Raw genomic sequence first — 17723 nt, 5'->3', positions numbered from 1 at the left:
TATCTACATCCCCCTGCTGCAGTGTAAGTCTTGGTCACTGCTGTATCTCCAGAGTCTAGAACACTGCCTAGGTCGTATCAGAATTGCCTTCTATGTAAGAGACGTTAAAAAAATATAACAGTTCCTTTTCCTTACCCTACGTGGGTTGGACTGATTCCCCGGCAAACAGAAGTAATTTTGCAATATGTAAAATGGAAACAGGTTTAGAAACTTTTTTTTCACATTAAAGATACAATTAAAGTGTAACAATCAATACGGAAACCATAGATATAAGTACCAATAAGTTACCCTTAACTTTGCATTCAGTTTAAAGCAGGTTAAAATTACGTACATAATGAGTATCAGATATTCCCCCACCACAGCTACCACAGTCTGTATATGTGCACTGAAAGAAAGAAAGAACCCAAACCTGACATATCTCAGCAATAAGGATTGATGTAATAGAAAACAGGGACATAAGATTTCATTCAAAACTGGAATTTACTTCTACACAGGCAACAGGAATACACACTTTTCCCACAGTCTAGGATTAAGACAATTCAGTTTTAGAATCCACGAAGAACAAAGTACTCAATGCCTACAATGAATCTGAGGTATGCCAAAACCAAATACGAACTGGCCCCTTGATAAGCTAATAGAAAAAAGTAAAATAAAATAAAAATTAAAACTTTCATCTTCATGAAACATATTCTGTCCTAAAATATTTTACCCCCTATTCTAAGTGGCACTTCACAGCTAAATTAAAACGTCCTTCTTTTCTTATTCTGATAGTCTGCTCCAACATTTACAAAACATACTCCTTTTTTTCTTTCTTTAAGGAAAAAAGTACTTAGGAAGACTTTGTTAACAAAATAATTTCAACATTTGTTAGAATCAAATTCATACAAAATTAGCAAGATTGCTCACTCAAAAAAAGCAAAAACATTCACAAAATTTAAAAATGTTCCAAAAATATCTTCCTAAGATAATAAAATCAAAGGCAATTTTACCTTTAAAAGTAATCTCACTGAACAGTATGGGGAAGAAACAGTAATAGTTTTCTTTTTTCCCTCACTGATTTCCAACTTGATAATATGTTTTAAAGGCCATTACTATGGGATTTGTCTTATCGGACTGCAGTGCAGCTGCTTGTATTATTTTCCATGTTTTCCATAATCAGTGTTTATACTATTCAAAATCCTCTTCTTCTGGCAGCTACTAAAACATAATTTTCTAGTTAACAGAGAGTAGAGGAGAAAAAGTATGTGTGTGTGGGGAGGGGATACAGAAAGACATTTTCCCATTATATTAAATGTTTAAAAGCAACTCCAAATCATAAAGCACATGCCACTAGAGACAAGAAAATGGCTAAGCTTCTAGACTACACTACAAAAGCAGGTAGACTTGCATCAAAATTAATATTTTAAATTATAGTTGTAACTACACCCCAGCTGTTAAACAGTGATTAAATTTTTTGAAGCATAGTGAAAGGAGTTATTTCTGTTCTACTGGTGGGCTTGTTTCTAAGATGTGTAACTGTAATTGATGTTTTCAGGAATGTGAAAAGGAGATGGTTAATAATTACTCTTTCATTTCCTACTTCATTAGAAAAAAACACCATCCTCTACTTCTTCTTCTAAGTTATATATTTATATATCCTATACATCCTAAATAGATGGTTTCCTATCACATTTGATGAGTCTAGAGTAATCACATGAATATAGGACAAAACAGCTAGTTACTGCTAAGGGGGTGGAGGGGTGAGGAGAAACATCGAAAAAACATGGGATACATTTATTTGGGGACTGAAAACTAAGATGATTACTTCCAAATCCACTTTTTTTTTGTACTGGCAAAGTATAAGCAAAAATGTAAGTCGTTTCATTTAATTTTCTAATTAAAATATTATTAACATATTTATTTTAGCATCTATACACATACATTTATCAGGATTAAAACTAAAGTTTGTTCTCAGAAGTTGTGGGAGTTATTTTAATCTGAAAAACAGAAAAAATAAAATAACATTTAAATTTAAACTTCTCTCCTGAAGTGGTGAGAAAATCCATTCATTTTCTTCAAAAACAGAAAATCAAGGTTAAATTTTTTAAATCTATTCAAATTCCGTGTGGACAAGAATTTGCACATATATCACAGATACACATTCCACAAACATAACATCTCTTCTATTACATTCATGTGCTTGTGTAATATTCTATTTTACAAAGGCTCACTTGAGCATTTTAAGTTATCATGTTATATAATCTATTTAACACTGCAATCAATTCACAAGTAATCCATTTAATCTGGTATTCTGTAGTAAATAACATGAGATTCATGTGACACTATTCCAAATTTGTCTGCTTTAACACAGAAAATTAGTTCCACTTAGTTGAATATCAATGACCTATTCAATGCAGAATGCGATAGTGCTGCAATCAGCTTTGTACTGTTATTTATAATAAATTTATCTTCTCTTGAAAATATTTAAGCAAGAATATGAGAAATAAAAAGAAAAAAGCCTTCAAAGGTACACGACGAATAGCTTCACATCACACAAATGCGGAAATTGTTAGACCTTCTCAAGATCTCAAGATATTTTCAAAAGTATTTAGCTACTCTTCAGGCCTGTGGACAACCTGCTGTGAGCAGGTGGAAAGAAGAAATCGTGCCACACAAAGAAACAGGCCAATAGCAGTTAGTCGGCTCTGCTTGCAAATGTTCAAACAACGTGACTATGCAAAATGAAAAACACTATGCAGCATGTAAAACACTAACGAGAAACAGTATATTAAATCCCAGCACACAAATTACATTGTAAGAAACCGAAAACTATTTGAGTTGTTCAGAGTAAAATTAAAGAGTCTCTTCAAGGTTAAAAAAAATTTACTTCACAGGAATACAGTCGTAGGAATAATAAAAAAGTTCTATTCATCCAGCACGTTCCATAGTCAGAAGGTGCTTGGATGTGTGAAGAAAGCAGTGTTAAGAAAGCAGTGAGCTTAACACATATAGAACAGCAAAACCTTTTGTTTTGTTTCAACACTTTAGTTACATGCTCCAGAGAGGAAATCATTCCACTTTTTAAAAATAGTTCTAATTTTTGTTAAGCTTCTAAATTAAAATTTTAAAAGGTTGTCACCTAGATGAGAAATTCACCTCCTGTTTTAAAATGAATTTAATTCATCTATTTCTAATTTTAAATAATAAAAACCAAAACTGTGGTTGACACATGGGGGGAGCCCTTTACAAAAATGTGTTTTTTCTTCTGTAAACACTGTCTGACTTACAAAAGGTTCTGTTTGTGAGCCATCTAACTAGCCACACATGGCCATTAAGAACTCGAAATGTGACTAGTGCAACTGAGAAACTAAATTTATAATTTTATTTAATTTTAAATACAGAAGTAGTATGATATATTTTCCCTTTTAAACACAACTTCATTGCTTTAGTACATTCCACTTTAATCGTTCCATTACTTATGTTATTGCTGTCATATACGCATCAGGAGTATGTTTCATTTCCGGTATTCCACTAATAATTTGTGTTTCATGTAGAAATGCTAACATTTTGGATATAGTGGGTTAAATAAACTGGATTAGAAAAATGAACTTCACTTGTGCTTACTTTCTTAACGTGGCTACTAAGAAACTTAAACTGCAAATATGGCTCATATTAGATTTCTATTGGACAATCTGTTTCATTCCACAACTTTTTAAATTGGTAATTTGGAAATCAGAATATATCTTTCCACAAAAGAATGAGAAAAGATTGTTAGTTTCTCAGATTATACCATTAAGACATATTTAATAAGTGCCATTACTGCGGGACTCTACATATGCAATGAAAACAGTAGGAATGTGCTGGTACACAACCAACAATAAATAAATAAATAAATATAACATACTATCATTTTATTTTCCTTGAATGATAATATTTGAGGGAAAATGGTTTCATTATTAGATGAAGAAGTAGATTAAAAACTTCAAAAATTCTAAAGAAGGCCTTTTAGTATCTTCAAGAGTTTTCAAGATTTATATCTCCAGTTCTTTATTATAAATTATTTCATTTCAAAATATATGACCTCTTCCCCCAGTCAGATAAATACACCACTAGCTCTATACTTAAAGTTATTAATAATGACTAGAATTTGTGTCCAAGAGCATGATTTTCTTGAAGAGAAAAAGACATAAAGCAGCTCACACATATACTGGAGTAAGAGATGGTGTGAAGTAGACTCAACTGAGCTGTGAATAATCAGTGCCACTGGGGGAAAGAGAGTGCAAACAAGGTGTGCACACACCTTGCAAAGGCGGAAATGAGGAACAGCCTGAGGTGGACCCTTTTCAATACCTACCAATACCTATCAATACGTGGTACTGTTAGCCTTCAGCAGCTCAGGTGCTCCCACAGCAAATGAAGGCAAACAGGAAAGCCACGTGCTTGACTGGAAAGAGTCGTGCTACATAAGGAAGGGACTTCTGTGGGCAGGTCCTTGGGAGCCCTCTTGTCTCTCTTTGCTCTCAAAGGAGCTGCAGTGATTCTGTATCTGCAGAGATCAACCAGTCATGTTACCTAATAGAGCATGGATTTTGCGAATGTTGGAAAATCAGGAATTAAAGAGAATTGATAAAACGGCTAGGAAGGCTATCTGATGAACATAGCTTAATTTGATGACGGCTTAGAAGAAACAAAATCTAAATCTTAAAATGAAAGTATAGATATGGCAGATTTATTTCTGAGATTACAAAAATGCAAGATGACTATCCATTCATCCACCCACTCATCCATTCATCCAGTTACTGAGCTCCCACATGGGCCAGGAACTCAGCAAGACAGTGGAAATTCAAGGTCAAATAAAACTGAAAACAGGTAATTTAGATCAATTAAAAGAATTCAGTAATTTATAAAATTCATTATCCACATAATGTACATGCCAAAATACAATTTATTTTTAAAGAAATTAATGGATAATATTAAGCTTATGAGGTTTACCAATGAAAACCAGGAAAGTGAACAGACAAATGTAATCTGATTGGATAAACAGGGAGCTAATTACTAAAACAAAGGTAATGCTTCCTCCCCAAGTAATTTTGTCTAATCAGAAAAAGGTTTTAAGTGCTACTTTCCATGTAGTCACAGGGACTCAGCAATAAAACTAAATAGGAACTAAATACCCACATATCCTTAAGGTGCTAGACCAAGCCATCTACTAGGACATGCTAAGAAACTATGAAACCAGCAAGAGAATATGAAAGACATTAAAAACTAATTAGAGGAGGTGGAATTCTTAAGCTAAGAAATCAAGGTTGAACACTTTATGCCAAGTGAAAGGAATTCATGAGAATGATTTGATTTTCTATATCTCCTGGATTGTGAGGGACACCTAGGGAAGATAAGCAATGCTTTTGGTGACAGAGAAAGAAGATTTTGGTGAGGCAAGGATTTATAATTATTTCTTGTGGCCCGGATGTGGATCATGGAAAAGAGACCCACGTTGGGTCATTATGCGAAACCCTGCCTATCAAGAGGAATAGGAATCAGGAAAAGACAGAGCAGGCATTAAGGGTTCTACAGGTGAGGAATTCTCCCAAACCCACAACAATGTCCTAGAAGACACCAGCCAGCTTTGGACGTCTGTCATTCCCCAAAAGAATGCATACCAGATTATATCTGCCCTGGTCAACCTAGCTCCTCCAGCCGTGTGCCACTCATTCTTACACCATACTGCAACTCTGGAGAGACCCCAGATAGCAGGTGGGAAGTGGAAGAGGATATAAAGCAAGAAAGAAGAAAGCAACACTCTCATCTTCCCTATAAACATTTCTCAGTCTGAGAAATTTTACCAGTTTTTACCAGGAGAGGTTTTACCAGTCTTGACATTACAATGAACTAGACTTTTAAACACACTCTCTGCCAAATAGACTATGACTTGCTTACTACCTGGTAGCAAGTTTACAGACTGAGAATTGTACATGAGTTTATGCAGGGGAGGAAAGAACTGTAAAGCAATTATACTCTCCCCACCCCCCGGCCAAAAAAAAGAATAAGTTGAAAGAATGAGTTTGAAAGAACAGTTGTAAGAAAGTTGCTTCTATTGGCACTAAAAAAGCTCCATTTATCAGTTTTACACAGTAAAACTGATAAAGAAATGGCAAGTATTGGGAAGTACCCTGAATGCTTTCTCAATAACTATCCCAAAAAATCCTGTTCCACAATGAGATACCACTTGATATCCATTAGGTTAGCTATTACAAAAACGAGAGCAGTAACCAGAAAATATCAAGTGTTGGTGAAAATGTGGAGAAATTAGAATCCTTGTGTGTTGCTGGTAGGAATGTAAAATGGTGCAGCTGCCGTTAAAAACAAAATGGAGGTTTTCAAAAAATTAAACTAGAATTACTATATGATCCGGCAATTCCACTTGTGTGTAAACACCCCGAAGTACTAAAAGCAGGGACTAGAAGAGGTATTTGCACACCCATGTTCATAGCAACATTAGTCACAACAGCCAAAAGGTAGAAACAACCCAAATGTCCATCAACAGATGAATGGATAAATAAAAGGAAAGAAATTTTGACACATGCCACAACACAGATAAACCTTAAAGATATTACGCTAAGTGAAATAAACCAGTCGCAAACATATAAATACTATATGAATCCACTTACATGAGGTACCTAGGGTAGTCAAATTCATAGGGACAGTTGCCAAGCAGTGCGGGGAGGGGGGAATAGGGAGTTAGTGTTAAATGGGAACCGAGTTCCAGTTTGGGATGACAAAAAAGTTCTAGAGATGGACGGGGGTGATGGTTGCACAACAGTGTGAATGTACTTAATGTCACTGAACTATACACCTAAAATTGGTTAAAATGGTAAATTTCGTATATTTTAATTTATGTATATTTTACCACAATTTAAAAAATCCTGTTAAGGTTTCAAAATAGTGTTGAAGGAAGAAAAATCTAATTAAAGTGAAGCAGATTTAATCCCAGATTGGCACAGAACTCTGAATTTCTATCCTTTTTTCCTGCTTTTAGAAATGGGTAGATGATGGGCGGCTTGGTATGTAAAAGCACAGAATGCAGGGTTCACTTTCAAAACCTTGCTTTTAAGAGGATAACCACCTAACAACGATAGGGAAGGCCATAAAAACCTATTAGAAAAAAATTTTTAATGGTCAAAGCAGAGGACCAGTGTTCATTGGAGACAGAATTTTGAGGTCACTATGGTACCCCGCTGTACGCACAGAGAATTCAACAAATTGTGTCAAGTTTAATCAGCAACTACTCCCAAACCCAACCCCCTCATTTCTGTGCACTGCCAGCCCCCCAGTTTAGGGTCCATTACCTCATGAGTGAAGTAATAGGAAATATCTTCAAAATGAACTCCTTTCCCACTTCCCCCTTCAATTCCTTAACCCCTCTTTTATTATAAAGACACTCTAACCTCCCACAGCAGCATTTTTTTTTTTCTTGGCTCAACAGCGTTTTGATGGACATTACTTCCCTCTAGAAAACGTTTCAATAACATCTCCACTGGTGATTGAAAAGCACAGGCTCCTTAGCCTCCCATTCATAACTTGGCTCCTCCAATCTGTTTTCCATGCTTAGCTCACATTACTTCCCTATTTGAATGATTCCCAATCTACCTCCCATTTCATGAACATGCTTTTCTAAGGTGTATCTCAAATATCATCTGAGACCCTGGTCCTGCAAAACACACACACACACACACACACACACACACACACACACACCCTCTTTAAGTGGCTAGGGATTCCCCAGAGATAAATGACAAATGAAAGTAATCGACACAGAGCTCATGAAAGCAAATATAGTGACCAGAACTTCATATTAAGGAAAAAGTCACCTTTTTGTTTACAATTAATTGAGAAATATTTTACAGAAACAATAAGCCTTTTAAAGAATTCTGGGGTTGGAAAGGTGAGAAGGTGGCAAACTAGTTAGGGAAAGAAAAGCAGGTGTGTAGGTAGTGCTGGAGCAACTCGTTACCCGTATTTTAAAAACTAAACCTGGATCTTTCTTAACTCACACCATGTGCAATATTCAATCCCAAAAGGATTAAGGGTTTAAATGTGAAAAAGCACAACATAAAAGGTTTAAAAGAAAATAGAGCCAAGTATCTTTATGAGCTTGAGAGTAGAAGAGGATTGTTTAAACAAATACAAAATACACAAACCATAAAGGAAAAGACTGAAAATTCTCATATGAAATCTCAGATTTAAAACTTCACTCGTATAACTTAAAAAGGGAAAAATACAAGCTACAAACTGGGAGAAGTTGTTTGTAACACATATAACTGACAGAGGGTCAGGACACACAATATGAAGAACATTCATGAACCAGTAAGAAAAAGACAAACAATCCAATAAAAAATTGGGCAAAAGCCATGAACAGGTATTTTGCAGAAGAGAAAACAGGACTGTCAATAAATATATTTTTAAAATGCTCATTGTCATTACTAATCAGGGAAATATAGTATACATTAAAACCACTGAGAGAGATTATTTAAACCCACCAGTCAGGAAAAAGTTAAGTCATTTGGATACCAAGGGTTCATAGGACATGAAGAAAAACTGTTAAGGGCACAGATTCCTGGCTTCAAATTCTGGCTCTTCCATTTACTAGCAGGATGCCTTGGGCAAGCAATTTAGCCTCTGTAAGCCTCAGTTTCTCCAACTACAAAATGAGAAATAATACTAGCACATATTTTATTGACTTACTGTGAGGATTAAATAAATTAATGCAAAGAAATGCTTAGAAGAGTCAGTGCCCGGCATAGCAAGAATACAATAAAGTCAGCTTGTTGTTCATACTGCTAATGTCACCGTCTTCATAACTACTGGTAGCATGTAAATTGGTACAACCGCGTAGGGAAAACCATTCGGCAACACCATGTAGGGTTAAGGGTGCATATTCCCTAAACCCAGCCATTCTACTGGCATATTCCTTGAAGAAACACTTATTTCAAGAGGAAACACGTAGTAGAAAAATGTTCACAGAACCATTGTTTGTGATAACAAAATAAATAATACAAATGTCTACCTAGGGGAAAAAGAATAAACAAATTGTGGTAATTAACATGATTTAATAACATATAGCATGGAAATAAACTAAACTACATTCATAAACATAGACCAAACTCACAAACATAACACTGGAGGAAAAAGCAACTTAAGAGAAGCATAGAGAGTATGGTCCCATTTATATCAAGTTCAAGAACACGAGTAACTAAATAATACATTGTTTACAGTTTTACTCTATATGTAAATATCCATAAGGAAAAGGAAGTGCTAAGTTTAAAAATCGGGATGGTGGTTACCTCTAGGGGCGGGAGGAAGGAGGATTTACTCAGGGGATGCACAGAAGAAAGTCAATAGCATTGGTAAGGTTTCCTTATTTAATCTGGATGGTGGGTAAACAGCCTCATTAAGTTATTCTTTACCTCTTATAAGACTAATACATGTTACTTTGTGTATATAAACTGTTTCAATAATAAAAAGTTTAAATGTATATACAAAAATCCAAGGAAAAAAGAACAGCAGTTACTACTGTAAAATCGCTTTTGAAAAACACCTGTGGTAATATCCATCCCATAGTTCTTCTCTGAATTTACCATAAACAAGGGCAAGAGAAATACAAACACATTTTCATAGCTATTTGCTTGGAGGTAATGAGCTGAAACTCTTGGGCAATGCAGCCCAGGAAGTCAGCATAGAGACAAAAGGAGTTAGGAATAAACATTGATGATCTATCCATGCTTCAGGGCAGGTGCAAGAGAAATCAACAAAGATCACTGTGAGGCCACCAGTTCTTTCTGTCCTGTGGTTCTTTCAGACCCCTTCCTCATACAGTGCTCTTCATCCCGACTGTTGCTAATATTTTCCAGGAAGAATGATTTCCCATTTTTCTGATACCTCCTAATTCCTCTCTTTGCCTCCAATCTCACTCTTCTTCGATCCATTTTCCACAATGGAACCGAAAAAAACTCTTTCTAAACTCCAATTCTGTTCATAACATCACTTCCTTAGTTATAACTCTTCCATGGGTCCCGCTGGCCTAAGAATAAAGCAGAATCTATACTATGTAACTGACAAGTCTTCAAACGACTTGGCTCCTACTTAAGTCACTTTGCTCATCACTTCCAGCTTATCTTCTGATTACAAAAGGTTAAAGCAGTGGTTCTCAAACTGTGGCGCCTACAGCATCAGCATTACCTAGGAACTTAGAAATGCATGCCTAGCCCAGACCTACTAAATCAGAGTAAACTCTGCAGGTGGGTCCAACAATCTGAGTTTTAACAATCTTCCACTTGATTCTGAAGCACACTAAATAAAGTGTGAGTAGCACTGGTTTACAGCACAAATGAGAGGTAAATTAGTACCCGAAGAACTCTGTGGGAAAATTGAAAAGTATTGTACAGCATAGTGGTTAGAAGCACACAGCCTGGGGTCACAGTGCCAGGGTTCAAATTTCTGCTCAGCTTCTCCCTGGTACTGTAATCACAGGGAAATTACTTAGCCTGCCGTAGCACAGTGTAGTGGCTGACAGATCCTACAGCAAGGCTGCTTGGATTTCAATCTTGGCTCTATCCCCCATTAGCTATGTGACCCCCAGCAAGTCACCTACTATCTCTGAGCCTCAGCTACCTCATTTACAAAAGTATAAATAACAGCACCTGCTTCATATAGTTGTTGTGAAGATGAAATGAGTTAATATACGTACTATGCTTAGAACTGTACCTCATACACATTAAGCACTGTTTATTATTATTATAATTATTAATTTCACAGGGACCACATTATATTTTGGAGATAGAGAGTCAACACTGAGGGCTAATGCCTACAGAGAGTAAGTAAAACTCACCTGTTCTGATGAGGAAAAATTTTCCTCATCTTCTATTACGGAAGTGACTTTTTCTTTTTTTTTTTTCCCCAGTATACCATTCATCCCTCTGAGTTTACTTTTTTCCAATGAAGGAGCACTTAACTGGAAGGAATGACCTCCTCCAAAGAGGCACGGGGTCTGCCTTGAGTGCCATTTGTTTCATAATAATACTTCTTTTTTAAGCAAAGCACTTATAAGAATGAAAAGGGATTTACTGAGCATTATCCCTATGCTAGTGAAAATACTTCTGGGGATAATTCCAAATACATACCCAGTGTTAATTTACCTAGAAACTCTACATGTAAAAGTGCTATTAAGACACCCATCTGCACAGTCATTAAGAACACTGAAAATAACATGATACAAAGATTTGGAAAGTAGAACTTTGTATCTCTCTCTCCTCACTAGCAAGAGGTCCTACTATGTCCCCCAGACCAAAACACATGAATGTCAGCCACAGTACATCCAGTGCAGAGTATATTCTATTAACATAAACAAGTATAACAAAACCATGTTTTCTGAAGACATAATAACTGGATCTCAGGGATATGAAATTATGCAGTGAAATTTTTCCAAGGGTCTCCAAGTGTTTAACCTCATACTTAGAACATGAAAGAAAATATGAGAGAGAGAAAATATACTGGAGCAAGTCACAAAACCAAAGTCAAAATAAGGGCTCATTACTGAGAGTTCAATGCTTCTTGTGACCATAAAGGTAATATACTAATTGAACACTGAAAATCAGTTTTGTCATTAATATGTATTGAGATTCTGGAATCCTCTGTCCCACGGTTTCTAACAGAAGTATATATGAACCTGGTGTACAGTAATCTTTAAATGTGATTTTCTTGATTTCTCTAGGCTTAAAAAATCAGTTTCCTGTGTAAAATCAACTTAAGGGAATGTGAAGATTTTCATAGAAAAGAAAAAAGAATGAGCATTTAATGCTATGGAGAGTTTAGGATTTTTATCTGCATGTGATAGCCACATGTTCTGTGCTGTTTTGATTTGCTTTTCCTGAACCTCAACTATGTGGTGAGGTAAAGGAATTTTGGCAGCACCTCTTTTCATCATTTTCTACTTTCAAATGAAGGACACTGCTTACAAAGAACATTCAATCAACTCTGGATTTCAAGGCACCTCCTCAATACAACAGATTTTATATTGGGGGGAAAAGAAAGGTTAACAAATTAAGATTACTTAATTTTTAAAAGGCATTGAGGGACTTCCCTGGTGGCGCAGTGGTTAAGAATCCGCCTGCCAATGCAGGGGACACGGGTTTGAGCCCTGGTCCAGGAAGATCCCACATGCCGCGGAGCAACTAAGCCCATGTGCCACAACTACTGAGCCTGCACCCTAGAGCCCGTGCGCCACAACTACTGAGCCTGTGTTCTAGAGCCCACGAGCCACAACTGCTGAGCCCGTGTGCCACAACTACTGCAGCCTGCATGCCTAGAGCCTGTGCTCCAGAACAAGAGAAGCCACCACAGTGAGAAGCCCACGTGCCACAACTAGAGAAAGCCCGCGTGCAGCAACGAAGATCCAACACAGCCCAAAACTAACTAAATTAATTAATTAATTTTAAAAGGCATCGATGTGCTATGGCAAGTCAACCTGAACAGCTCTGCTTCTGCTGATTTAATACCACACAATTCCAATTACAGAGGAAAGAAAGGTAACAAAGTCAGTCATATTTTACAACTAAAAACCCACAACGGCAAAGAAAACTGCTAATCTTCCGATATTTTTAGAAAAGCACGCAGGATGCTTTATAACAAAGTATAATATATAACCTTCCCAGACTGCCTGAAAAAGGAACACACTGATTCCTAATAATAGGACTTAACTCAAGATCCTCTAAAATAAGAAAAAATGTTTTCAACTATAAAATGTATGAGGTGGATAAAATGTAGGTTTTCCATACTCTATCTGTAAGTATTAACCACACAGGTATTGGTAAGGATCTGGACTTGATGGAGCCCTCTAAGTACCTCACCAGAACATTTACCTGTATCATCCTCTGCGTGCCATCAACGTTGACAGACAATAAGGGTGAAGCCAGGTTCCACGCGCCGGTCACATTTAGTTTCGACTCATCAACTTCCACCTGTTGTGACACCAAATAAGACTGTTACCATGAAGAAAGACAGAAAACTGATCTCAAGTTCACTGCTGCATACAAAGCAGCAGCCATTTTAAACAGATGGCTCCCCAAACAACCTGTCATGTTTACTGCTCTCACCATGAAAGACAGGGTCCAATGAGAGTCTTCTCAGCCATCTCTGGGGAGAGGTGAGGACCTGGGCACAGCTGCCTCTGGGTACTGAGGTTTCAAGTGATTTCCAGTAAGTAACAAGCAGCCTTCTAAGTCTAACCCTATCCGGCGTGCTACATTTACTGCAATTAGACGAGTAATGCATATAAATGCCAGTGACATTTTGCGACCCACACAACAGGGCTTGCACATAATATCCTCTCCAAGGACCGACAAAGAACTTTTTCTGTGTTAATTTTAATGAAGGACTATGCATTGTTATCTTAATTAAACAGAAGCTTTAATTAGGCAAAAGTTTTTGGCGTTGAATATCAAAAGTCTATTTGAACTTTGCAAACTTCTGTCCTATTTCTGTCCATCATAAATGATTTCATCCAGTCGTCATTCAAGAAGTTACCTCCAAAAGCCCATTATGTTTTAAAACAGATATTCTTAATAGAAAAATTTTATTATTCAAATAAATAAAAGTAATTGAAAGAAAAAAACCCTCAAAGCTAACTTAAAAGTACCATTCCTTACTTCTTCCTTTTCATTCACTCATTTGCTAACTCTTCAATGTGAGAAGTAAGAGAAAATAACACTACTTTAAGTCTACAGTAAACAACCTAACAAAGAGAGATTTAAGTTTGCTGAAGTTTCAAAATAAACCTGTGGCACAGCCAAGATACATTGATCCCCAACAATTCTTTCACTATCAATTCTCTTAAAAGATACTCACTCACTATAATCAAAGGCACACAGACTTAACACTGTTTAGAAGAATACGTGTGTACCTATATATTTAGATGTATATGTTTGGATAGGTATTTATGTATATATATTTCCGCAAAGATATGTTATTGGCTATGTACTGAAGTATCAGTAGGACATGTATCACATACTGGCTTGCGTTTCTGAGTTTAGTGGCCTCTCTGTACCCACAGTACAATCCAGTTACATGGAAGAAAAAACAATGGCTTTGGAATCACACTGACTTGGGTCTCACCTGACACTGCTGCTTTATCAAGTGCAAGCTGTTTACTAAGTTGGAGTATTTAACCTCTCTGAGCTTCAGTTCCCAAACCATAACACAGTAAAAATAGCTATCTGAGAGGGGGGTGCTCTAAATATTAAATAAGTTAACATATGAAAGTCTCTACCAATATGCTTGTCATGGTAAGTCCTAAATATTTTCTCTCTTCCCCTGTCTCTAGTAATTTTACTGTCTTAACTTTAAACTAGTTTTAAAAATAAGGTCAGATAATCATACTATCTCACAGATTACTTACTATTAAAATACTACATGATAAAGGTCTGAGAAGCAGAAAAGGCTACAGTTTTGATTAAAGCAGCACTGATACATTTTAAATGATCCTATTTAGCCCTTGCCCCCCAAATTAAGTATCTCCTTATGCAATGAAAGATTTCCAAAAGAAGCTCTTAGCAGGTAGAGTTTTACAAATATTAAATGCTGAAAAGATCTTCTAAAACTGAAATATTGCTTTAAAATGTTTCTAAATTTAAAAGTTTAAAAAGCTCAATAATCAATTATAAAAGTTTTATTTGTTAAAAAAAAGTTAGAGGTTGTAAAGAAAGGTTTTGAATGATAATCATTTAAAATTTGTTATCTGATATTAATTTCCAATCAACAGGGCTGACAATGAAACCGTAATTGCTATCTTTGGGGCACATGAAGGAGAACTGAGCAAAGAATCTAATCTACTCAAATCATGTTAGAGGAAGAACCAAGTTGTTACACCCTAACAACTAAATAAACCATTTTTATTGAATGTCAAAACAAACTGTGATATATCCATATGGTGGAATATTATTTGGCAATTTAAAAAGGATGAAATACTAACACATGCTACAACATAGATGAACCTTGAAAACATGGTAACTGCAAGAAGACAGTCACAGAGGACCACAAATTATATAGTTCCACTTATAGGAAATCCAGAATAGAAAAATCTGGAAGAGACAGGAAGCAAACTAGCAGCTGTGTTAAGCAGGAGTCGCAGGGGGAATGGACTGGGGCGGGGAGGTTGAGGGATGATGGCTATGCGTAATAGGCTTTCTTGTTGGACATGATGAAACTGTTCTAAAATTGACTGTGGTGATGGTGGCACAACTCTGTGAATATACTACGCTCTACTGAATTATACTAAAACAGGTAAATTACACGGTATGTGAATTATATATCAATAAAGCTGTTAAAAAATAAGTAACAAATGAAAACATGGAGGGTGGACTTTATTTTTTCAAAAACCAGAAGCATTACTTTATGAGAAATTAAAGAAGAAGACCTAAAAAACGGAGACATAGGGCTTCCCTGGTGGCACAGTGGTTGAGAGTCCACGTGCCGCTGCAGGGGACACGGGTTCGTGCCCCGGTCCGGAAAGATCCCACATGCCGCGGAGCGGCTGGGCCCGTGAGCCATGGCCACAGAGCCTGCGCATCCGGAGCCTGTGCACCGCAACGGGAGAGGCCACAACAGTGAGAGGCCCGCGTACCGCAAAAAAAAAAAAAAAAAAAAATGGAGACATATATCATGTTCATGAATTAGAAGAGTTTTAGTGCTATTAAGATATAACTTCTCTCCCGAATTGACCCATATATTCAATGTAATTCCAATCGAAATCACAGTAGGCTTTTTTTTTGGATAGAATTGATAAGCTGATTCTAAAATATATACAGAAAAGCAAAGGATATAGGATAATGAAGACAATTTGAAAAATAAGCAAATGTGGAGAACTCATGTCACTTGATTTTAAGACTTCCCATAAAGCCACAGTAATCAAGACACTGGTGTAAGAACAGACATATTGATTAATAGAACAAAATTGAGAGTTCAGAGACCCACATATAAATGCCGAGTTGACTTTCAAAAAAGGTGCCAAGATACTAAATAAAGTATAGTTTATCAACAACAATTGAACATTCATATTTAAAAAAATAAACCCTGGTCCTTACCCCATACCATTAAAAAGAAAAATCAATTCAAAACAATTAAAACTAAATGCAGGGCTTCCCTGGTGGCGCAGTGGTTGAGAGTCCACCTGCCGATGCAGGGGACGCGGGTTCATGCCCCGGTCCGGGAAGATCCCACATGCCACGGAGCGGCTGGGCCTGTGAGCCAGGGCCGCTGAGCCTGCGCGTCCACAGCCTGTGCTCCGCAACGGGAGAGGCCACAACAGTGAGAGGCCCGCGTACCGCAAAAAAAAAAAACTAACTAACTAAATGCAAAGCCTAAAACTATAAAACTTTTGGAAAACATGAGAGAAAATCTTTATGACTTAGGGCCAGGCAAAGATTTCTTAGGACACAAAAAATGCAAATCTTATGAGAAAAAACAGATGAATTTAACTTCATCAAAATTTAAAACTTCTGTTTGAAAGACACTTTTAAGAAAAGGAAAGTCAAGCCACAGGTTGTGAAAAAATATATGCAAAATAATGGACTTGTATCCAAAATGTATGAAGAACTTATAACGCAAAAACAAAACCAACTCATTTTCTTTTTAATGGACGAAAGATTTGAATAGACACTGCATCAAAGGAGACGGATGACAAGCACACGAAAAGATGCTCAAAATAATGAAATGGTCATTAGGGAAAAGCAAATTAAAGTTATAATGAAACAGTGTTCCACATCCACTAGAGTGGCTAAAATTAAACAGAGTGGTAATACTAGGAGCTGGTAAACAGTGGAGCAACTGAAACTTTCATACATTGCTGGCAGGAATGCAAAATAGTAGACCCACTTTAGAAAACCCCAGAGAATTGAAAGGCCATGTACACACAAAGACCTATACATGAAAGCTCTGAGAAGCTTGTTTATGATAGCAGAATATATATAGCAGAATGTTTACATCAGCCTCAAACTGGAAAAACCCCAAAAGTCCAAATGAACTGAATAATGGATAAACAAATACGGTATATCCACACAATGACCTAACTAGCAATAAGCATTTCAAAAACATTATGCTAAGTGAAAGAAGGCTGAAACAAAAGAATACACACTGTGTGATCCCATGTATTTGACATTATATGGCAGGAATCAGACCAGCGGTTGGTAGGAGGCAAGGGTAGGAGGGTGACTGACTAGGAAGGGGCATGAGGGAAATTTTGGGGGTGATGGAAATGTCCTAAATCTTGATATTGGTGCTGATTACACAACTATATATTTTGTCAAAACTCAACCAAACCACACAATTAAAAAGAGTAAATTTTATACAGATTGTACCTCAATAAATCTGACTCTTAAAAAATATAAACATAAGGAAAAAACATACCTCTTCAAAAACTGAAAACAATATTTTTGAACTACCTTTGATTTATCTTCCCTTCCTGATAAATCGATTTCTCTCCCTGTATCCTCTGCTACTGGATGAGTGGATGTGAATGTTACCTTGGCAAGAAGGACAGAACGCAAGTTCCTTCCAGACAGAAACATGAAAATTAAATTATATGAAGGAAAGACAGAAGATGGAGAGATCACAGTAGCCCCATTTCCTCTCTTTCATGGATCCTTGGGAACAGGTATGGGGTGGCAGTAGAGAAAGATGGTATTCTGACTGGTATC

General features: G+C 36.6%; 1 protein-coding gene across 1 annotated transcript in view; it reads right to left on the bottom strand.

Annotated features, from left to right (window-relative positions):
- Positions 1-17723, bottom strand: part of PCCA (propionyl-CoA carboxylase subunit alpha) — a 364039-nt gene that overhangs the window by 67670 nt on the left and 278646 nt on the right. Inside the window, exon 20 of the mRNA XM_082859189.1 lies at positions 12894-12992. Within this exon, the coding sequence (XP_082715315.1) occupies positions 12894-12992 (99 nt within the window). The remainder of the gene's footprint in view (positions 1-12893; positions 12993-17723) is intronic.

The sequence above is a fragment of the Leucopleurus acutus genome (genome assembly GCF_964270905.1).
Source record: "Leucopleurus acutus genome assembly, chromosome: 18".
NCBI classification, from domain to species: Eukaryota; Metazoa; Chordata; class Mammalia; order Artiodactyla; family Delphinidae; genus Leucopleurus; species Leucopleurus acutus.
The sequence above is the reverse complement of the archived record's forward strand: the minus strand, read 5'-3'. Positions and strand labels throughout refer to the sequence as shown.